Source organism: Uloborus diversus, unplaced genomic scaffold, assembly GCF_026930045.1.
Source record: "Uloborus diversus isolate 005 unplaced genomic scaffold, Udiv.v.3.1 scaffold_257, whole genome shotgun sequence".
In the NCBI taxonomy this organism is placed as follows: domain Eukaryota; kingdom Metazoa; phylum Arthropoda; class Arachnida; order Araneae; family Uloboridae; genus Uloborus; species Uloborus diversus.
In genome coordinates, this window is record NW_026558414.1 from 53,123 (window position 1) to 77,845 (window position 24,723).

Below are 24,723 nucleotides of genomic sequence, written 5' to 3' on the forward strand. Positions count from 1 at the left end.
AAGCTAAAACAAATAAAAGAAACCAACAAGATCAAATTTAGTCAAGTTTATTGTAAATTACAAACCAAAGTACTAATAAAACATAAACACAAACCTCTCCTGCTCAAGAGAAAATGATGTTAATATTGGAAAAGTATCGTCTCTCAGGAAAGAAATTTCAACTAGCTTTAAATTAAAAAAATAATAGAAATACACACAATACGAAAGAAACACACACACACAAAAGGGTTTACCCAAAAATGACATGCAACAGACTGAATTTTTTTGAAGATAAAATACAGTTGGCTCTCTGTTTAACAACTTTCAAGGGACCACAAAAAATCGTCCTTAAGTAGAAAGCGTCCTTAAATAGAATGCTTTTAACACTATAGTGGATCATCCGTGACCGTGAAAAGTCATTTTTAAACAGAGAAAGTTGTTAAATAGAGCGCCGTTAAACAGAGAGCCTACTGTACTTTTAGGCAATTAAATTAGAGGAGGTGTATCATTCATTGTTAACAGTACCACTGACCTGCGTGAATTCAGGAAGAGTTGTTCCAACTGTAGGAAAGTTGAGTGTCAAAATGAGTTCTAGGCTTAGAGACAATTCAATAGATGCATTATGTTTTTTTCATGTCGCAAAAATGTCCCTCCGTTACTGCTTTTTAAATTTCGTTTAAAAAAAAGTTACTGGCAAAAAATTCCTGGTTTTGGTATTTTTAGCAACTTACTATGATGTGTATAGTATATAAGTCTATGCATCAGTTTTTGAAAAAAATATCTTTTGATATGATCACAGACAGAAATACATCAATTTTTTTGTTCAAACTATTATTTGATTACTGCTGAAATTCACCACATGCAGCAAGAGAATACTTACATCAGGTACATCTTCATAATGCTCCTCACTATCACTGTCATCCAGTATCGAAGCTTTAGTATCTAATAAATCAGGATGCAGTTTGCACAGCTCAGAGATCAGAACCAAGAATGCACATTGAAGATTTGGTGTTTGATACAAAGCAATCTGAATAAAAAAGATAACCCAAGAGTTTTTCTCAACATTATTTCAGAGCATTTTATCAAATTCATTAAAAACTCGTGAGCAAATTTATACTTCATTGTTCCTACATCTAAAAAATCTACAAGTAAAGAGCTTCAGTACAGAGAGCTTAACGGAATAGACAACTTATTTAGCAGAATAAAAATAAATTTATAATTTAAAAATATTGATGCAACATTTTTTTTTTTTTTTTTAAGCAGTTCATTTATTTAAAGAGTCAGAAACACAGACGCTAAGGAAAAGTGATTCTGGGCCATCCCATGGAAAACAGTAAGTTTGTCCTGCAGGTGACACTTCATATATTTCATAAAAAATAATAATTTAAAAGGATGTTGAACAAAATTTTGTCGCTTAAGAAATCACAAATGCATGTGTGACTTTTTAAACAAAAACTTTCTTCAAAAATTATTTCTTTTTTATGAAATATAGGAACTGTCACATGCGGGACAAAATGACCATATTCAATGGAATGGGCTTATACATATTTTTTTTCAATGGTTTAAATAATTATTTCTAAACTAATGAGATATGTTTCCTTTACGTTGGAACCATAGCTTTCAAAATCTACAATTTTTCCTCATTGCTGTATTAATAGAGCAAAAATATTAGCTTATTCATAATCAAGTTACCAGAGGTTAACTTTGGATGTCCTGCACATGACGCAAGTAAATAAATTTTATTTTAAACAACAAAATTTTTAATAAAAATATAATTGTGTCAGGAGTATCTTTGTATCAAATGTAAAGATTAAAAAAAATGCTTGCCTCCGTTTCATTAAAATATTAAGAGATATGACGAAATGTTAGCGAAATTTAAGCATATTTTTGACCCGCACGTGATGGTAGAATGGCCCTTCTGATAAGAATATTTAAAATGAAAGTATGAGGGGAGAGAGGGGGGGGGGGAGAAAAAAGGAAGCAACCAGGGAAAATGAAATATGGGGAATAAATAAGAAGACTTAAGAACTAAAATATGTGTTAGCAACTGAAGCAATGAGAAGAGAAGTCAATTTGTTAAAAAAAATAAATCAACAGCTAAGAGATTGCTAGAAGGAAACAAGTTGGTGTTCTTATTTGAACATAAAAACATTTTTAGTTCAGCAAAAATAATAATAAAAAAGAAAAAAAAAGAAGAAGAAAAATTTATTTGAATTTTGACATCTTGAATTCAAACTATGTTTTTCTCAATCACGAGTGTGTGTATGTAGGCGTGTGTGTTTGTGTGTGGGGGGTATGTGTATGTGTGTGTAGGCATGTGTGTTTGTGTCTGTGTGCTGGCATAAGTGTGTGGGTAGTTGTGTGTATGAATGCGTGGGGGGGGGGATGTGTATGTGTGTGTAGGTGTCTGTATGTATGCGTGTGTATATGTGTTTGTGTATGTGTGTATAGGTGTATGTGTTTGTGTGTATGTGTGCGTGTGTGTAGTTGTGTATGTATGCGCGTGTGTAGGACATGGATGTAACCTGGAGACAGCTTCTTTCGCTATAGGAGCAGCATCGTGAGGAGCCGGTCGACGGTGATGGTGTGGAGGGTGGCGGTGGGAGAATAAAATGATAGGACGCCAAAAACAGTCAAATGAAAGCAATAAGCAATCGTGATTGCTCAAAAAACATATTGCTTTTACTTATTTTCAGTATATTTTACAAGTTATTTTGTCATATTTACATTTTATAATTCATTCTTATAAATTATACTTCTTTCAGATTTCTGGTGGGTTATTTCAAATCTTAAAACACACACACCATGACCATTTGGTCATACAATAAAAGTAGATTAATATTAAAATAAAATAGTTTTTTTCTTTTAATATAAATCTGCCCTTGTCCTTTCTTGCGAAAGGCAGGAGGGGAAAAACTTTTTAAATGAGTGGCATTATCAAAAGCACTTAAGTAGGGAAAATATATTAGCAGAAATGACCCCAGAATCAAAAGTTTTGTATACTTATACTTCATTTTCATATTTTGTCTTGAAGAAACATATGAGCAATGAAGCCTATTTAAGCAACTAATATTCTTTATCATTTTAGGGAATTTGCAGTATGACAGAATTTCAAATTGAAACATTGTGATTTAACAGTTGGTACATAGGTTACATTATGTTCATGCCAACGATTAGACAATGTTCATGCCAACAATTGAATTAGTTTCTGATTTGAAACAAATATAAGTGAAGAAATTTAGTCCCAAGATCATTTTGGAAAGTTATCACAATGTTGTATTACTGCAATAACAATAAATGGATCAGATTATTATAACAGCCAATTGCCCATTTATGGGATGAGATTCCCATGCACTTCCACCCAACTAAAGTACTGATTACTTCATGAAATATTAAGGCAGCTGAAAACGCAATCTGTTCTTGCCTGGGGGAAGGGGAGCTGTAGCAGTCCTTATGTGCATAGTCATTAATATATAACACTTGAAAATATTGCTTTAAGCCAAAATTTTTTGGGGATTATGCCTCAATGAATAAAAAGGAATATTTTAGTGGTTTAAAGTCTTGAATAAAGCTAGGGTTTTCCAAGAGTCACAGCACCACTAAAGATACCAAAAATGAAAATAAAAAAGTTTTTGAATAATATTTTATCAAGTTAAGAAATTCACAAATCATGCCTTATTTTGTCTAATGAGACATCGCTAAAAATCAGAGTATATTAGATTATTTCAAACATCAAATAATCCATTTCAAAAAGCAACTAATGTGAGATACAATTTAGTGAAACTTACACTCCACAACACATGAAAACAGATAATACAGGAGATTGATACAATACATTATAAACTCATTACTTGTAATATTCTTTTGACAAAGGCTTTTATCCTCACTACAGCTACATCTTTTTTCAGAGCACGATAAACAAGATTCAAAAGGGATGCTTGTCGAGAAGAGCCACTAATGGCAGGATCCAGAAGTTTTCGATACAGTGCATTGTAAAATCTATCTGATAGATTATCTTTCGAGTCCAAAACCTGTGGGAAAATGCATGGAATAGTTTTAACGGCACTCCTTTTTTTACTTCAAACATGTTTATCAGTAGTGAAATAGCTATCTACGCATTCAGTATGGAGCAGCACATTTGCAATATAAACAGTACACATTTTTTTGACATTTCGAGGAGTTGAAAACTAACTAAAAATATTTAAGAGACAAACCAAACATAATTTTAAAGATTTATATTTACATTTATATTTACACTGCTCATAACAATACATAAATTTAAGCATTGTATAAATAGCAATTCATTGCTTGAATAATAGGAAAAAAAAAATATTTTAAGAAAAGAACTAGTTTTTGCAATAATTTTTTTTGCGCTGTGCGGTTTCATTCAATTTCTTTTATGAATAGCTGGAGCTACATGAGATAAATTACTCATTATTTTATTGTTGCCAAAAGTAGCCTTAAATTGAAACTTAATTACAGTCAAACCTTGTTAACACGAAATCGCTTAATGTGAAATTTTGCTATTATGAAATAGTCTTTTGGTCCTATGAGATAACAATCACTTAAAATTTATAGGACAAGATGACATTTGGTTAATATACAATATTTATCATGGTCCCTTGAACATTGAGTTAACAAGGTTTGATTATACCAAAGTTAATTATTTTTATTTTAGCATTAATTCCATTTAGCAGTAATTGATCGGCACAGAAACAAAGAATTTTAATTTTCAGTTAATAAATAATAGGAGATGGATGTGTATAGGTTCTTATATAATAAGTAATTTTTCAAAACTGCAATTTATTATAGCAAGGTGTATCTAGTTTTTGTAAAAAGAACTTACTAGGGATGAAACAAATATTCAGGAATATGTATTAAATATTTTATAGGAATACATTTAAATAAAAATATTTTGACTATACAAAATTAAAGATGTTTAATAAAGAATAATGTAATGTGGCATTTAATAGCTAATTAGAAAACGTTAAACGAACAGTTACTGATCCTTTAAAGTTATAAAACTTACGCATACACATACACGAGTACATTTGATGTCACAAGCAGAACACACCACATTTAAACCATAAATTAATTTTATTTTTATAATAAACACCTGATTACATAAATTTTGCATACAAATTAATGATAAGTAAATAAAGCCTTACAATTCAAAACTATTCAATAAATTAGTTCAAAAACGATTAGTGTTATAGGTTGAAAAAATATTTAGTCATTATAAATTCTAAAATTCTGATTAAAAAATAAGTCTGACAGCTTTTTCAGGGTGAATTTTTGTATTTAAGTTCATATATATTTCCTGCTTCGAAACGCAGTGCTTCCAAGAGCTGAAAGAAACTCCTTTGACAAGTTTCCAAAGTTATAGCTAAATGGAACAAGGACATCCAACCAGGGCTGTGGAGTCGGAGTCGGACTGATTTTGGAGTGAAGGAGTCAGAGTCGGAGTCGTTGGAAAACATGCAGACTTCAATTCCGGGCTTCTTTTTTTCTTTCCTTTTTACTGACTCCCTATGTATTTTTTTAAAACTGAATACCAATTAGTTCGATTACATGTATAAAAAAGATACTAATGAGAAAATAACTGCCATCAGCTAGCTTGAGCGCTTACCGAACTTTCTGTAGCCATCCCCTAGTTTGCTTGTAAATAGTCTTAATAAAGAAAAAAAAACATTAGATTATTTCATCGGATCTTTTGGATTCGTGTTTTTGCGCCAGAACTTAAGTTAAAAAACTTAACTAATAGCAACTGTCAGCAAAGGGTTTTGTTGCCTAACATTTTCAAGTAATCACTTTCAAATAAAAATAGAAATATAGCGTTTTGTTCGATCTCAGTTATATAAAATAGTTAAAAAAACATAACAAATTAGTAAGTCGCGCCCATAGCTAAGGTTGAAATTTTTAACACGTTCGCACCCAGCGTCACGCGGACGCTACACAACAATTCCTCTCTTATCAGCCCAGCGGCACGTATCCGCTACGCGCTCTGATCGACGCTGACGTCCCAGCGTCACATATACGCTTTCTCGAAACGGAACAAATTAAATGAATATTTAAACGATAATAGATGGCGCTAAATGGCTATAATTTTGATCTTATTCGAGTCACATGGTATTTGACCTTCATGTACAGGCTTTAGTTTTTTATTTGGGCCTCTCAATGGGATAGATTTTTTTTTTATGTAAACATCAGTGAATCACTGCTCTGCGCATATGATTTATGAGGTCTCGATTGCTCTTGTTTATATCTTTGCTTCTCTTTTTTTGTTACGAGTAATTGAAAGAGATATACATCTAGCTGAATAAATTATGGGAGAGGGGAGGAAGGTAAAAATATTTTTGCGTATGTGTTCCCGAATTTTGGGATTCCCCGTTCGATGAGAGTACATTAATGATTTCAAGCGACACTGAAGTTTATGATTATTTTTGAATCCTTTCTGATACTGCTCTTCTTTATTTATTCTTTTTCATTTGGAGACTGGAACATTGCAATAAAAATGGTTAGCGAAGTGAGTGAAAGGGAATGTTTTCGAGAGAATTATGAAGCAATTTTGAGACTTGTTGCGTGGGAATTGAACTAGTTTAAATTCGTTGACCTAAGTTGTTTTAATTAAATTTACATAAGGAACATATTTTTTTGCTACATTTCTTTTTCTTTGATTGCACACTCACGATGTCTAACTCTAACTTTGTTTTTGTGCACATATTATTTAACATTGTGCACATAGTTACAGTTTTAGTATTCTACTTATTTCACTCCCTTCTAATAATGTAATTGTCTTCATATTAATAATTAGTAATCAGTAGTACATTGTTACAGCAAATTTAAAATTTCAAGACATTATTTTGAGATGCTGATTTTATATGAATATTTTTGTTCAGTTAGGCTTAACTGCTGTAAATGCTCGGGCCGATGGCGGCGTTCCATTTCGGAACGTTCGGTCCCGTAGCTGCGCTTTGTTTTCCATGCGCTGGTCCTCAAGGGGTTAAGGGTGATCGGCAAATTCAAAGAAGTTCTGGCGCAAAAACACGAATCCAAAAGATCCGATGAAATAATCTAATGTTTTTTTTTCTTTATTAAGACTATTTCTATAAGCTTGGTTCTCACTAAAAAGTATGGAACAAAATTATGTAAATGATTTCTTGATTACAACACTCAATTATTGCCGTTAATGTTAAAATCTTCATATTAAGGTTAATTCTAAAGCAGCCAATAAAATTTAAATTAAAAATTAGGCCAAGAAAAAATAAGGGTATAGTAAAAGCTATTCGTAGAAATTTGTATACCGTCGCATTTTGTGTAAAAATAGCTCCTGACGTTTATGTGCCTTATTTTCGTTGACATTTTATTGATGAAATATAATTTAAAATATATTCGCGAAAATTTTCAGAATTAAAATATTTATATTTTTTATAAACTCTGAAATTAACTTTGGGTGTCATCTACCAGATAGGTGTCAACCCGAGTAAACCACCCCCTTTCAAGAATTTGGATTTAGGAAAAAAGCTTTTTTTCCTATCTCGTTACAGCTTTTAAAAATTGAAAGCACATGATTTGATCAATATCTATTTGTTAAACATTAAAAGGGGGCAAATTACAGGTAATCCTTTTCAATTTTTTAAAAGGGATTTTTAAGTGATCTCACTTATTAACTCGTAACTATTGGAAAATTTGATTTTTAAATTGAACTTCTAACGTTGTATACGTCTTGGGTTTGCAATAAAAAACAAAATGTGAAATTTTCATAAAAAGGAATTCATATTTCAATCTTTATTTAGAGGTTTTCCCCCTTCCCCTGAAGGGAGAGAGGGAGTTGAAAAAATACAATAAAAAAAAAATCCGGAGTTTTAGTCGGGTGTTTTAAAATACAGGAGTCGGAGTCGGGGTCGGAGTCGGCCATTTTCCTTCCGACTCTGCAGCCCTGCATTCAACATATAGAGCAGCGATCTGTAACCCGGCGATCGAGATTGACTGGCCGATCTTGAGCCCATTTCCAGTAGATCGCGGCAACAGATTAAACACCTTTTCTTTTTTTAGATTACTATTAATAAACATTTTTTTGTGGGGAAAAAATTAGATTTAATTTCTAAATCAAAAGTTTTTTGAAAAGTATTCAAAACTTTTTATAATTGCCGCAAAGGCCACAATTTCCAATAAATATTTTTAAAAATTTTCTTTTGTTCTTGAAAAAAATGAATTTACAGATAAATATTGATACATGAATGGTTTAAGGAAAGAGATCTAAAACAAATAATCTATCAGTGCCCAAAATTATTTTGATGTGCCTTAAATGTTCACGTAATATATTGCAAGTAGTTTGAAGCAACTATTCAATTAAAATCAGTCTCATCCCCACCCTCAAGTCGATCTCAGTGTTCAACAAACTTGGAAAGTAGTATGTTGCCGACCGCTGCTATAGAGGTTTATCTAAAACACTGCTTCACCTCTCACAATTTATTTGCTTGTATTTTCTTCATCATCATTTCAAATGAGGATTTGTTTATTTCTGAAAAGCATATATTTCTTTCATTTGATTTGTAAAAATCATATGTCATATACTTCAAAGCAAACTACTAAGAAACATTACAAACGTTAAAATATTTTTAAAGAACCAAAAGTAAGTTTTAGTTTAGTATAATTAATTTTAAATATTATAAATTATACTTTTATTTATGATTTTTTAAAAAGTTACTATTCAGTACTATATTTAAAAATTGTTTCTAAAACATAAGCTCTTTCTAGATAAAACTTCTAATTTTGGTTGCATGAAGAATTAAAAATGTGACAACTGACATACTTGAAAAATTAGCATCATAGCTTGAATGCTGGTATTGAAGTTAACCATGTGAACAAGACGATACATAGCATCCAACTGATTCATGATAACATTATCCTTTAACTTAGCAAATGGATATGCTCTTGCTACACCTGTTAATAAAGCACTCATCATCTTGGTATCAACTTCACCTTTTCTAACAAAAAGTTTGAATTGTGAGAAATAAATCATGATTAAATGATTTGCCAGTTGATACTCTTCATGATTCAAAATTATCTGAAAGGAAAATTAAAAAAATACTTTAGATAATTACACATCAAAAGAAGTAAATAAATAACTGAATAAATGAAAATAAACTCAAGAACTTCTGCGGAAAGCACACTTCAATTACACATACATACAAGTATAAGTCAAAATAATAGGAACACCCATTTAAAAATGAGTAGTCCTTTGATCGTCCAATAAATGATCGCCACCTGTTGTAACTAATGGTGGTGAAAGGTAAAGGTAAGATTCAGGGTCGCCACTCAGCGACCTAGTTTGAAAAAGTGGCGACCTAAAGAATCGTCCTCAGTCGCCGTTTCCCCCCCTGTTGTTCCTAAGAAAAAAAAACCTTGGTATGAACAGGAATTATGCATAAACTCAAGAGGGTGGAAGAAAACAAATCGCTTTGGAAGCATATGCCAAAGGGCAATGCTTCCAAATCAAGGAAGATTGTTTTTTGACCAGAACGACAATACTTTTCAGTTACGTGTAAAACATAGACGCCATGTTTGGTCATTCACAAGATGGAAGTAGGCAAAATACTTAAGTGCTTAAGTTTGCAAAAACAAAGCAGAATTTGATGTTTATTCAAATGCAAACTAATGAAAATAATGTAAAATGTGCTGTAAAGCATTTTATTAATTTACTTATTTATTTTTTATTCTTTAAAATAGTTTTCTCGAGAAATGAAAAATTTTGAATTTAAAATCTCATCTTATCCTTATTGCATTGTGCTAATGTGCTCAAAGCTATAACAGTTATATTAAATTGATGTTTAATGAGGATTTTAAATTTTATAATTATTTTTATGCTAAAAATTCAAAAACCTAAAACTTAAATTTTAGCGCAGCCACTATATTTGGTCACTTCCAAGATGGAAGTAGAGAAGATTCTTTAGGTGCCTAAGTTTCCAAAAATAGAATTGGATGTCTATTGCAATACAATGCAAACTATTGAACATTTTGCAAAATGTGCCGTATTTTTTCCCCCTGGATAATTAATTATTTTCTTGAAAAATGCAAAATTTTTTCCTTCAAATTTTATCTCTAGAATATTATTTTATCTGTATTTGCTTTAGATGCTAATGTGCTAAAAACTGACTCTTTCATATAAATCATTGTTTTTTGAGGGTTTTTAATTATCATAATTACTTTCATACCTTAAATTTTTTAAATCATAAAAGGGGGGGGGGGTCTGTGAAGTTGTGCAACACATTATCATTCTGAGGATTGGAGTTTCTCATTGTTCTGATAGAGATGATTACAGACGACCTTTATTAAAGCATTCTCACAAATTATCTTCACCCCATGCTTCAGATTCTCTTTCCAGGAGCACGTCTTGTGTTCTCAAGATGACAGTGCTTATATTCACATGTGTCACCATGTTCAAACACAGTTACATGAGCTAGATGACCAAGTGGAACATCTAACATAGTGTTCTCAGTCACCTAATGTGAGCTTTATTGAGACTTTATGGGGTTTTTTAGAGAACAAAATCCATGCTTGATTTTTTTACACCTCCAAGCACAATATCTGATTTAAAGACGTCTCAACACGAGGACTGAGTGTGAATCCCAGGGAACTTTATTCAAGATCTTTATTGGTCTTTCATACGTTGAATGCAATCTGTGATTCAGGCAAAGAGTGACCCAACCCCTTACTAATAAAAGATTGTTATTCTTTCATAGTTGTTCCTATTATTTTGTCTTATACCTGTATATAGATAAGCATACTTATATTATACAAAGACTGAAAAGTTATTTTTGAGGATACAAAATATGCTTCTGATTTGAAAAATATGAATTGATTGGATTCTTCTTTTCAAATATTATTAGTAGTAATTCAATTGTTGAAAACTATTAATTATGTTTTAGATTGCACAAAGAAAATTAACCTAGTTTTTGCATCGAAACTTCATACATAATAGTCAACTGGCATTTTCTTCAATGTACAAAATGGCCAAAAAAACACTGCAAATTCATATTAAATATACTTTATTGAATAGTATGAAATATCAGTCTAAGACTAAGCTTCTTATTTAAAATTTCAAAAGCAATCCTGGTCCAAAAAAATAGAAAAAGAGAAAAACATATACAAAATATAAATAAAAGAATTATTATTAATTAAAAGGATTATCATTAAATAATTAAAAGTTCCAATGGAAAATCAAAAATCTTCTTTAAGGCAGAGTGGAATTAATGGAATTCAATCTTAAAACTTCAATAATTACATCAAAATAATGGGAATAATAACATCAAATTGGTGAATAAAATTCAACAAACCTGGTTCAAGAAGCAGAGAGAATAGTACTTTGCTTTTTCAGACAAGTTAGATCTAAAAATAAATCTTTCCACTTCTTGAACGACAACTGTTTTCATGTCGGGATGCTGAATTAAAAGTTGTCCTAATACATAGCAAGCATGAGATCCAATTTTCCCCACTGGATCTCCAATTTTATTTACCACTTGTTCGAGAAGAAACTAGAGGGTGAAAATAAAAAGGTTTTAAGTACACATTTAAAAGAAGAAAAAATTTTGCTTTAATTTGAATTCAAATTATATTTATTATGAAAGGGGTCAAGTCAATTTTAAAGAAATCTATACAGAAATATTAATTACATACAAAACATCCTGTTCCCAAGTAGTAGAAATTTTGTGAAAATAAAATAATAGGAACAGGAATGAGTTGAAATGGTAATTCAGAATGAGACACAATGTAACAACATAAGAAAATATAGCGTAGATCAGGGCTAGAAAAATCTTTAAATTTTTACATGCCCTACCTGGCATGTTAGTCTAAAAGATACATGCCCGAATTTTGACATGTCCAGTTTTCCTTATTGTATAGCAATAAAAGCATTTGAATTTGTCGTACAGCATTACACAAACGAATTATTTTTATATAAATCATTAAAAAAAATAGTTTGAATAAATAGTACATAAAAAGCCGTCCTTAAATTTAACAAAATTTAAATTATATAATGGGAAGGATCACTTTCATCACGCAAATCAGAAACAGCAAACGATCTTAACAGTAGGGCTTGAAATAAATTTTGAGCTCCAAGTAAGAATAAGTAATTTTTCAATAAAAAACGAGCCAATCAAGTTTTAGTAAAACATATTTGATCAAAAAATTACATGCCCGGCCGGGCATGTAAGGGTAAAATATTCATGACAGATCAGAATTTTTACACGCCCTGGGCATGCCGAGTAGTATAATTTTCAAGCCCTGGTGTAGACAAAGAGTTATTCGTACCTCATTTCTAGCGCACAGCAATAGGGAAGTTTTCGATTTTTCAATTTTATTTTTATATGATAGAGTAACATGTATGAACATCATAGGTGAAAAAATTTTTGCGATACGATAAGTAGTTTTTTTAAATTAATTTTTAAAGTTCAAGCGCCTGTGACGTCAGATGGCATAGGAAGTGACATCATACGCCTTCCGGTAGGGCAGAAGCCGAAGGTCACGCATTCGACTTCGAAGACGAAACGTAAAAGGCTATCTCCTCGCACTTAACTCCTCGCGTTTCTGGAACATTAAACCTCTCATCCTCTCGGAAATATTCGAATATCATCATTGTTTTTACATGAGGAAGATTATTTAGATTGTGCTTTAACGAATCCGGTCTCCATAGTGTGTTCAAAAGGATTATTGAATTTCTAAAAAATAAAAATATCAGCGCGCTCAAAATGTTCCTAGCGAAAACAAGGGATCTTCGGTGGAAGGTTGCCCATTCGCGCCTTGTGACGTAGGCTAGTGACGTTTCAGAAGCGCGCGCTTTTGCGCGTGGATTTTTAAAAATTCATTAAAAATCAACCACGGTGTTTTAAAATTCGGCGATGGTGAATTTTTTAGTTTTGAGGGTCAATTAACAATATCCAATAGCCAAAATATGAACATTTAATAGGTTGCAACTTCCCTATTTTAGCCGACAAAATGCTACCTAAAACTCCTTTGACCTGAAGGCTCTTGCATGAAATGTAAAGAATTTGGAATATTTTTTAAACAAATGTTTTGCTTTCAGGTACATATCTACTGAGATCAAGAGTTATGAAAGAACCTTTTTTTATCATCAAAATTTTGTAAAAGGGCTGACTAAATTTAAGACAAGCCATTTTGTGAAAACAGACTTAATTTGTGTCCAGATCATCCCCGAATTCAGTTATTTACACCCATGCAGAACTTACTTCAGTTTTCATGCAAAACTTACATCAGTTTACTTTCAGTCATTATACATTTTTTATCGTAGGTTTTATCGAAATTTCTCACCACAAAAGTTAATAAAGCAAAAACATTCAAAATAACAATTAAGGTAGAGTTATATCAGTTACATTGCTGTGATGCAAACACTTTTAAATGCTGTTAGTTTTGTCACAGCATGTACAGTTAAAATTATATTACGAGGGCTGTTTTTTTATCAACTTCTGATGTGGTATAAAAATAAAACTAGTGAGACTAATAAAATAAATTTATTATCAAAAGTTAGGTACATCATTAGTTACTTTTCAACATAATCGCTATTTAACCTTTTACCTGCCGATGTTCCCAAATGGGAACATTTTTTTGTGAAATTTTTTAGTAACCTGATTATTTGTTTAGACTTGTCATATCTTCTGAAATGACACATAACAGTATGAATTTATTTTAGGTGTTCTGAATTTTTAAAGTACGTTTAACCTTTATCTTGAAATTAAAGTCACATTTACTGAATTTCTGAACTTAGAATTTGTCTAAGTTTTTCTGTCTCTGCTTTTAAAGAAAAAAATGTAAAAAATAAATTATTGGCATTATTTAGTAGCCAGAGGATATATATTTTATTTCAACTTAACAAAATATTTCCAATTATTATTTCTTGTGAGTTATTTCCATAAGAACCGACACGTTCCCATTTGGGAACATCGGCGTTTAGAGTATAGTATTTGAGGGGGAGTTTCGTCAATCGCGGAATTTGAGTGTGATTCCCCTTTACTTCAAATATTTTGTTGTGGAAGATCTGTTTTGTGTTGTATACACGTGTTCGGTTCCTTCATTCACGAACATACACTTTTTATCAATCAGCTTGCCCTTCACACAACTATTCTATTGTAAATGTGGCCTTCACTCCTGCCTTCATGCATTCTCTCTATTATAAGTGAATCGCGTTTTCGGGGTTGGAATTCTTGTTTTCTCTCCCTATTCACTTTCTAAGAATTGTAAGTGTTTCACACTTTTGGAATGTATCTCGTGACTGAGGGATAGGTAAAGATAAGGGCCTTTTATGAATTTTGACCAGTCTCATTTCATCATTTCATTTCATTACTCGACTCATGTGCGTTTCGTTTCTTTTACCAAGTCGCATACGTACCAACGATTTTGTTTTTAGACTCAGAATAATGTAGTTTTGATCTATTTAGTGTTTTTGAACTATCATTCCGTATAAACAGCCATCTAGAGATGCCTCGCAAGTTTTTAACGTTAGAAGTAGCGTTAGATTATTTCCACAGCTTATCCGACAGCGAACTTGATGACGAACACGAGCATGATCTTTGTATTTTGCTACCGGATAAAGACGTGAGTCTGAGTGATGAAGAACACACAAACGATGAAGCCTTAAATGAAGTTTATCCTAAAGATGTCTGCGGCCAGGTTGACTTGATGCTTAGCGATGAAAACACAGGTTCAAATAGTTCAGATGATCAGCTTCACAATTCAGGAGATCAAAAGGGAAGCACAACCTCATGCTCGGCTCCAAAAGCAAAGAAACGGAAACAAGAACCCTATCCCAGGTGGAAAAAATATGCTAAGTTTGAAGAAAATCTTCCGGGAAAAAAACTCGAAAAATTGACTGAAAAATTCTCCAAGCTTCAGGCAATGGATCTTCTGCAGTTATTTTTCAAAATACTTCCTTTAGATTATATGCAACACCTAGCTGATATCATATTAACTCTCAGTGGAGGTGTCAAGCAGACATGAACCTAAATCACATCGTCCTGTTCTGAATTTAAAAACAGATAACCATTATCTTGTCCCCTTCACTCAGAGACGTTGTACGGTTTGTCAGAAGCACGTGCGAAAACGGGCATTGAATGTGAAAAGAGACTCCGTTCATCTTGCTTCCCCCAATACCATAGACATTAAGGAAGCAAAAGTGTCATTCAGAAGAGAAAAGTATAATAGTTTGTAAAATAAACAAAAATATTCATATTTTTTCATCCATTTCGAAGTAATAAAGTTTCGAGATCAATCCTCCCATTTACTTCATTCCAAACGCCGATGTTCCCAAATGGGAACATCCAGAAAACCCTATTTAGAAATTTTTTTTCGACAAAACATGTTTGGGTTTGCTATACTAGAGGTAAATTGAGACATTTAAGCAAAAAATTAAAAGTAAAAATTAAAAATTTGAATTATGGCGTTTAAAAGGTTAAATTGAGGCATTTTTCATACCTGGGCACAAGCTTCTTAATACCTTCTTTGTAGAAGTTTGCTGCCAGTGATTTGAGATGGGTTTTCACGACGTTTTTTGTAGCCTAACTTGTCAGTACGATAATGTGTAGGGTTGACCTTGAAATCTCAGAAAACTGATCAGATAGGTCCATAATCGTAAACCTCCGATTGCTTCTTACAGTTTGGTCAACTCGATCAACGAGGTCTTCGTTTGCGACCGACTTTCGTTCTTGGCCCCCTTTATCATGAATATCACCTCGTCCATCTTTAAATTTCCTACACCAATCACACACTCCACTGTCACTCATAAAGCTTTCACTGTATATTCGTTTCATTCTACGGTGAATATCCCACTTGGTGGGAGATTCTATCATGGTAGCCATGTTTATGTGTTGCTAGATAAACTGGTAATGGCGTCGGACGCCCGAAAATGAGTTAGGTTGTAGTGGGAGAGGTGCGCAGTCGACTGCCGCGCATTGCTGGATGATACCGCTCGCCCTGCCGTCTAGGGACACGATTGGAAGTTGAAAAAAAAACAGCCCTCGTTTTTAAATTAGTCAACAGCACATATGCTACAAAAATATCTTGTCCCATGCAAACGAATACTTTTTGTCCTCCCCGTTCTGTCACGGGAGAAAAATGTTTGTAACTTATCACATTATTGACTTTAAATGTGTCATAATGTCAAATGTATGATAGTACATCTCCAGTTTCTTACAAAATTAAACTTTACGTATTTAAAAGTGACATTCATGACATTTAATACATAGTGGAAAGAGAGGCACATGTAAACATAATACATTCAAGACTGCTTGAATTAATAATAAATAAGGTGTGGGGGAATGGAATTGCCAATTTGCCATGAAAAATTATTCTAACTAGTGTGATATTCAATTATTCTGGACATGCAAAAGCACACTTCAACGATTGATACATTGAAGATTTATTATATTAAGCAGGATATTCTTTTAACTGATGTTCCAATGAGCGGACTTGACTATGTTTTACGAAGATAACTTGAAGCAAAAAATCTTGGATAAGTCTCAAATAATGGTGTATCAGTCATTATGTACCAGTTGTTTAGAGCAGAGTTGCTTAAATTGTGTTCCGCGGAACCACAGGGTTCCACGAAGCTCTTTCAGGGGTTCCATGAGACTTGAATGTTTTCATTCCACATCTTTTAAATTTGTCACTTAAAAAACCGATAAAAACGCTTTCCCAAAATTAAAAAAAAAATTACTTTTACTTTCGTACACTAATCTGAGCTTTATTACCCATCAGGGTTAGCCACTATAGGAATAATTTTATTTGTTGCCTGAAATAGTGCCTTTAAGATTCAACTTCGAAAATTTTCCAAGCTCAGTCATAAAGCACCTCTTTCTCACTTTTAAACACTTCAATTTTGAAAAAAATCCGGAGAAACTACTGACCCTCTAATATTACCAAAGATAGTTTAAAAGTGACTTGAACATTGAAAAACTTATGGAAGGACACCCCAAATTCCCTTTCCTGCATCATTATCAAATGTTGCTTAAAATTACGATTTTTGATGAAAATTTCAAAATATTCTATTTTTAATACCAGCCACTCTCCCAGTATCTGTGGCAGCAGTTGAAAGCACAATTTTAACATTTAAAGAGTGAGGACCAATTTAAGTCAACATAACATACAGTGACATCAAAGTCTGATTTATAAATAACTTTAAAATTTCTTTTCTAAGAAAATATTTTAATCATCTAACTCATGCATAAATTCTGAGGTTATTTATTCCTTTTAAAAATACTCAGAATCAAATAGGCATAGGCGGCTTGGACGAGAGGGCAAGGGGGTAATTGCCCTCTCACTTTCAACAGTAAAGGGACTAAGGGACTTCGCCCTTCCACTTTTCTAAGTTCAAAACTAAGGGTCGAATAAAAAATGACAGTGATGATTTATTCACGTGTTTAAAGAAAGAAGTGTCATATCTGAGGCCATCTGGTCCCTCTTTTTGAGTCCGTTTCTTGAATTTTTGGAAGAAGGTTAATTCATTAATAATGACGTAAAAATTCAATTATCCCATTTTTTAAGAAAAAATTTAGCTTTAAGGGTGTGTCGCCCACCAATCCTGCCCCCCCCCCACCCGCACCTCCTTTGACCTCCTACTTTTTTGGGGCACCAGCTGCCTATGTAAATAGAGGTGTTTTGGTATTTTATAATAATAAATAATAATTAACAGTTAGCAATAATTACCATGGTTTATAGTCAAGTCTAATTATCAATTTAACGACAAATAGTTAATATGATAGTCTCTTTGAGATAAGAACCTTGGTTCCCTCTCAAACAGAATCTTAGCTATGCCACTATTTAACTATTGACAAAAAACTAAGGGTTCCACAAAAAAGTGAGCATTTTAAAGGGTTCCACTGATCAAAGAAATTAAGAAACGCTGGTTTAGAGCAATGAACTATTTTGTGTTTCTATGATGACAACTTCTTTGTTTTAACTGGTGTTGTATATAATTTTATTAGTCTCTTTCATGTGAAAGTATTTTACACTGACCAATAAGCTAAAAACTTAATCATTGAAAACCATCGTATGAAAATTCAGGTAAGTTTATGACACCGTTAAATTTTTTTATTGAATTAATAGTTCTTTATTTCGGCCAGTTAGTTTTAAGGTGATAAGGGTATTTGTGAACACAGGATCTGGGGAAAATATGAACAGTTCTTATATCGTCTCCATATTAAGTGTCGGACATTATAAGAGTTAAAAAATGTGTAAACTTTTATATTTGTTATTTTTTTTTATAATAAATTCATAAATTTATAGTTTGATTATATAATAAATCAATAAATAAAATAAAGCATATTGACAAGCACTTCAAAGAGAAATCAATAGCATAATTCATTTTGCACTACCTGTTCTTGCTCTGGATTTTCTTTTAATAAATTGCACATAACAGTTACTGCTTTTTGCTTAGTTTTCTCAACTGTGTCATGTCCTACAGCTTTTAGATTATTCACAAATTTACTGTACAAATTTTTAATTTCATTTTCAAAAACCCACAAAATAAGTATAAGTTTCCGGACAGCAGGAGATTCTTTTGCAACTGAATCCAACTCTTTTAAAGGTTGCTGTAAATAGAATACAAATTATATAAATATACAAACATAAATATATACATGGATATATATAGAGAGAGAAATACATACATGGATATATGTAAATCACATAAGAGCAATAGCCGCCAAAAAGTACCAGATAAAGTGTTGCTTGTACTTTTGCAGGACAGCAATGCAATGATATCAAATAATAAACTCTAATGTACTCTTTTTAGACTACCAAATAAGTTCTTTGATTGTATTTCAACCACACATATATAATTTTTTTTTACACTTAGTTTCAATTAAAACATAACTATAAAAATAGCAATAAATTGAAACAGCTAAATAAGCCATTACTACCTACAGATATGGTAAAATCACACTGCACAAAAAGGAAAGAAAACGTCAAAAAATAAAAATAAATAGTGTAGACATTAGTGATGGGCATAATCGAGATCTTTTGATAATCGAGATCTCGGGAATTGAGTACTTCTGATAATCGAGTGATTGATAATCGAGATCTTTTTAAGTCGATCACTCGAGTGATTGATAATCGAGATCTTTTGAAATCGAGAACTCGAGAGATTGACTTCTCGAGATCTTCCGAATTGAGTACTCCAGCGATTGACTTCTCGAGATCTTTTGAATCGAGATCTCGAGATGTTTTAAATCGAGATCTCGAGATGTTTCAAATCGAGATCTCGAGACATTTGAATCGAGTACTCAAGTAGTTCATTTTCTGCGCTTTTCCAAAATTGAGTTGACTGCTACGGGGGTGCCCACTAAAAGAGGGTGGGACATGGCGCAGCCTGTGCTGTTGGCCTAGCGCCCCTTATATGAAATAATTAACGAATTCATCTCACCACTTATCCCACCATAATATCAGTCACTTGCCTAATCATTGAGAAATTTTCAACGATGTTTTTCTTTCTTCTAATGCGGGCGCCTGATGACGTATCTCGCACGTGCAGTCGCCGATCTATGACATCACGACCTCACGTAATCGGTGATGCATCGTAACAGATCGGCACGTGCCTGATGCTCATTGGCCAGGTGCTATGCTGGCGTGTATCAAGTGATTTGGCGTCCGCATGCAAATGAGTTCACTTACGATAAAAGGAAATGTTTCGAGTAGAAAAGCGACTTCTTCGGTGTTTTCTCTCTGGCAGGTTGACTTGAGCGTTCGTTTGCTTTTATGCAACGATGCGGGTTCTTTTTAATAGATATATAATAGATTGATATAGCTCAGCTCTAGTTCGCGTTGTTTCAAATGTTTTTTAATTTTTAACTAACTTTACTAAATGACCAAATAAATTTGGTTTTTATTTTTAAGTTGTCTTCAACTATTTTTAATCATGCATTTCTAGTCATACAGTTAATTGGGTTATTGCATTTATAAGTTATTAGTCTTGAGCATTCTCTTGCTCATTAAAAGGTTATGGGCGACCTGGACTCTGTTTTCGGTAGCCTATATTTTCAGTAGGACTGGAGATGGAAATGATGTTTTTGACGTCTGTGATAATTTTCGATGGGGGGGCCGTATAGAAGATTTTTTTTCGACAAGAGCATACTGATGATAATTAGATTATTAGTGCTCATTGATATTGTCTTCCGACTTTCTGTCGAAATAATGGCGAATCCCCAGATAACTATTGAGAAATTAAATGGCACAAATTATGTGTCATGGGCAGCAGATATGAAATTTGTCCTGATGGAGAAAAACGCCTGGGACATTGTAACTGGTAAGGAAACAGTGCCAGTAGTCTCTAAAGATTCAGGATTTACTGAGAGAGACGTTCGCGAGTTATTGGCCAGAGAACGAGCGGCATTATCTTTAATATATTTGTTTGTAGACAGCGAATTCAAAAGAATAATAGAGCATTGTGAGTCGCCAGAAAAATCGTGGGAATGTCTAAAAGCACACTTTTATCCTGATAACAGGTGTGTGCATATGAGAACTTTTACTGAGTTAACAAACTGTTGAATTGAGCAAGGCGAGTCCATTAATCTCTTCGCATCAAGAATTCGTCGAATTTATGAGAGGATAAAGGGAATCGACAAGAATTTTTCGGAGTCATACTTAAATTTTCAAGTTTTGAGATATCTTCCATCGGAATATGACAGCATTTGCCAATCAATTTTGAGAAAGAAACCCGAGGATTTTTCTTTTGATACGATAGTACAGGACTTAATTTCTGAAGAGAGCAGATTAAAGCTGAAGGACGAGGATAATATTAGCGCCAACTACGTTGCTCCAAAAGAAAAAAGATCGTGTTATAATTGCGGACGTACAGGCCACATCCGCAAAGATTGTAGTTTTCAGAGAGGAACCGCGGAGGAAGTCCATCCACAAGCTCCAAGAAGTCAAGTTATGGCCAGAGGAGGTCAAGAGGAAGAAACAGGAACCAGTATACCAGAAGAGGCAGCTCCTCATCGCCGAAAAAGTGTGAGTACCCTTCCAAAACATTTTTTATTTCGGAAGCGAACTTTAACGAGATAGACTGTAATCCTACATCATGGGCATTTGATTCGGCGGCCAGCCATCACTTTGCAAATAATAAGAACTTTTTCTATAAATATGAACCTGTAAATGATCGAAAGATGGCCGTAGCAGTCCAAAATCATGTTTTTCCAATTGAGGGGGTTGGAGAGATAAAGTTAAAGTTCGGTCCTAAGACCATTAATTTAGTAAATGTGATGTATTCGCCGCATTTGCGAAGAAATTTACTGTCTGGTCCCAGATTTGACCAAGCGGGAGCATGTTTTAAAGGGGGGAAAAGGTTTGGTAACTGTATCAGATAATGGTGAAACAATTTTTAAAGCTAAACTATCTAATGGCATTTATTTTGTTAACCCAAAGGTAATTTCAAAAAATGTACATAAAAATGTTAATTATGAAGCTAGTAGTACTGAAAGCTTAGAATTATGGCACAAAAGATTTGCTCATGTAAATGTCGATAATATAAAGAAAACTGCTGAATATAAATGTACTAGGGGTCTACCAGTTTTTAAAAATGATAAAGTAAATTGTGAAGATTGTAAATTAGGAAAGTTCAGACGCGTATCTTTCAAGCCAATGGACGAAATTAGATCAAAGAAACCTTTAGAATTAATTTATAGTGACATTTGGGGGCCATCGAGTATTGAAGGTAGAAGAGGTGAACGATACTTTCTTTCAGTTGTTGACGATTATTCCCGTAGAACGTCATTGTACCCATTGAAAAATAAAAATCAGGCAGCAGAAATTCTCATTAATCATATTAAAAGGGCAGAGAGATTTCTGGGAACAAAGCTGAAAGCAATAAGAACTGACAATGGAGGGGAATTTTCAAATACAATTTTAAGTAAATTTTGTCAAAATGAAGGAATAAAACATGAATTCACTAATAGTTATACCCCTGAGCAAAACGGGGCGGCTGAAGTATTTAACAGAACTGTGGCAGATGGTACTAGGGTAATTTTAGAAGAGAGTGGTATAGGTAAAAACTTTTGGCCTGAAGCCATGTTGTATTTCACGTACACCTGGAACCGCGTATGTCATAGAGATCAAAAACTAACTCCTTTCGAGCTATATGGGGGAAAATCACCTTCAATCAGACATTTGAAACCATTTGGATGCGTAGCCTATGTTGGTGTGCCGAAGCAACGTCGGCAAAAGCTTGATCTTAAAGCCCAAAAAGGGATTTTAATTGGGTATGCATTTCGGACAAAAGGGTATCGAATCTGGATTCCAGAAAATGATAAAATTATAGAGACCATAAATGTCAGATTTAATGAGGGAAAATTTTTCAAAGACGAATTTGAGTCTAAACGCAGTGGAGTCGTGATGGGCACCATAGAATGGTTAAATGTACCAAAATCAGATGAAGATGAAATTCCTGACGAGGAAATCTTAAAAATTCCTGAACTACCACCTGTTCATTCAGAAACGGAAGAATCAGATAGGGGGGAAACTGAATCATCAGATGATGAAAGTGATAAATGTTTAAAATTAACAAAATGGGAAAGAAAAGTTGTACCAAGACCCGATGGGTCTCGTAACGATATCTATTATTTTGAAAAAGGAACCAACAAACGATTGAGATCAATTTATGATGTAAAGAAATATTGCAGAAAAAATAATATTGTTTATCAACCAGACATATTTTGCTTTAAAGGTAAAAATACTACTGAAGGAGAGATTGATAACTCTGTAAACAGCAACGTAATTAATGAATTTTCTCAAGCATGACTAGGACATCAAATCATTATTCCTAACACTTACAAACAAGCCCTTAAATCGCAAGAAAAAGACAATTGGATAAGTTCAATGCGGGAAGAATTAAAAGTGATGAAAGATCGCAAAGTGTGGAATCTTGTCGAATTACCGCCTGATTCTACTCCAATTGGTTCTCGCTGGGTTTTTACTGTCAAAAGAAATGAAAATGGGGAAATTTTGAGATACAAAAGTCGCCTAGTAGCTTTAGGGAGTTCTCAATTGAAATATGAGAGTTATGATCTTACGTACTCGCCAGTTGTAAATTTCAGCATTATAAGATTTTTCTTTTCTCTTTTGGTGGTAAAATTAAACTGGGTAAACATCCAATGTGATGTGAAAAATGCTTACCTTTATGCACCTATTTCAGAACCAATTTATATGAAACAACCACCTGGTTTTGTAGAAAAGGGGATGGAAAATTTATATTGTAAACTAAATAAAGCAATTTACGGACTCCACCAAAGTGGACGATTGTGGTTTTACGAAATAGAAGAAAAATTGATTTTAATAGGTTTTTGTAAATTTGAATGGTGTAACTGTGTCTATATTTATAAATCTTCTGTAATTTTACTTTTGTATGTAGATGACATTGTTTTATTTGGAAAGAGTCAAAATGATATACAAACTGTTTTAGATTTGTTACAAAAATACTTTGATCTAAAAATTTTAGGTAAAACTAAAAAATTATCAGAAAATTAAAGCATGTTCGCGTTGTTATATCCTTTTCGCTTTGACAAGCGATTCTTCCCGCGTACTTCAACTTCAGATGAAAGTGTAAACAATGAGTGAATCTGCTTTTCGCTTCCCGGCGAATTGAAGGTCAGATGACGTCACTCGTTCTTGGACATTCTAGAAGCTTTTTGCACACGTCTTTTCCGCACGTGTCGAACTTGAGATGACGCATTATGCTAATTGGGAAAGCAGTATTTATACGCTCGTGTGATATGACTCTTTCTTTTTTTCACTTCTCGCATCTACGATAGATGTCTTAGTTTGCCAACTTGCAGGTTGCAGTTGGGGGTTTTCGGCTCTTGGTTTTTCAGCCATCGAGATAGCCATTCACAGTTTTTAGAATGGATTAATAGGAAGTTAGTTTTCTGATCGGTAGCTAGATGTGATCTAATAGATACTACTAGAACTCGCCGAACTTAGTGTTCGTGATGCATTATTGAAATGTTAGTATTAGAGATCTATGAATAGAGATCATGAAAACATCTTCAATGGAATATTTGGTAATATTTAATAGAATTAGTAAATAGATATAATAGGTCTACAAAGTTCATCATTATACTTTAATTTTGCGTATGGCTTTGAGTTATTGATTCTTCAAGTTACTTTATTATTTTCTCATTTTATCTTTTACAATTGTTAATTGTTTAATAAATAGTTGATATTTTTAAAGAATGACTTTTCGTCACTTGATATAAGATTCTTCATGCAGCAGAAGATAATTTCTATTTGATAGTTTGACTACTCTAATCGCGTATTGCACTTTGCTAATTTAACAGCTTTGAATTATCATTATTCTTTGCAAAACTTGGGCTATTCTCTTTCTTGCTTTATGCTGGAGAATTATAGCCCATCAATGGTTATGGTAGCCCAGATTATAGAGTTAGTCAAATAAGAGATGAAATATAATGCTGTTGTCTGAAGTCAGATTATCGGAAATTTAATTCCTTTTTCAAGTGTCAAGATTTAAAAGAAGATTAGGAAGAAATTTTTGCAAGATAATTGAACTTTTTAAACAGGTTTTTTCAAGATTTGATGAATTTTTCCAAATTTGAACTTTTTTTCAAGAGATTACCTTTCTTCAAGATTTCTATGATAGTTAGTGACGGGGGGGACCGTTCACTAATTTACAAAATGAATCGATGGATCCAAGAGTCGACATCTTTGACTATTTTAGTTAAAATTTAA

General features: G+C 33.0%; 1 protein-coding gene across 1 annotated transcript in view; it reads right to left on the minus strand.

The window, feature by feature from the left end:
- Nucleotides 1–24,723, minus strand: part of LOC129233218 (CCAAT/enhancer-binding protein zeta-like) — a 93,317-nt gene that overhangs the window by 19,304 nt on the left and 49,290 nt on the right. The window contains exons 5-9 of the mRNA XM_054867275.1: nt 18,363–18,578; nt 11,319–11,516; nt 8,795–9,049; nt 3,831–4,010; nt 860–1,006 (exon numbers count right to left, since the gene is read on the minus strand). Of these exons, the coding sequence (XP_054723250.1) occupies nt 860–1,006; nt 3,831–4,010; nt 8,795–9,049; nt 11,319–11,516; nt 18,363–18,578 (996 nt within the window). The remainder of the gene's footprint in view (nt 1–859; nt 1,007–3,830; nt 4,011–8,794; nt 9,050–11,318; nt 11,517–18,362; nt 18,579–24,723) is intronic.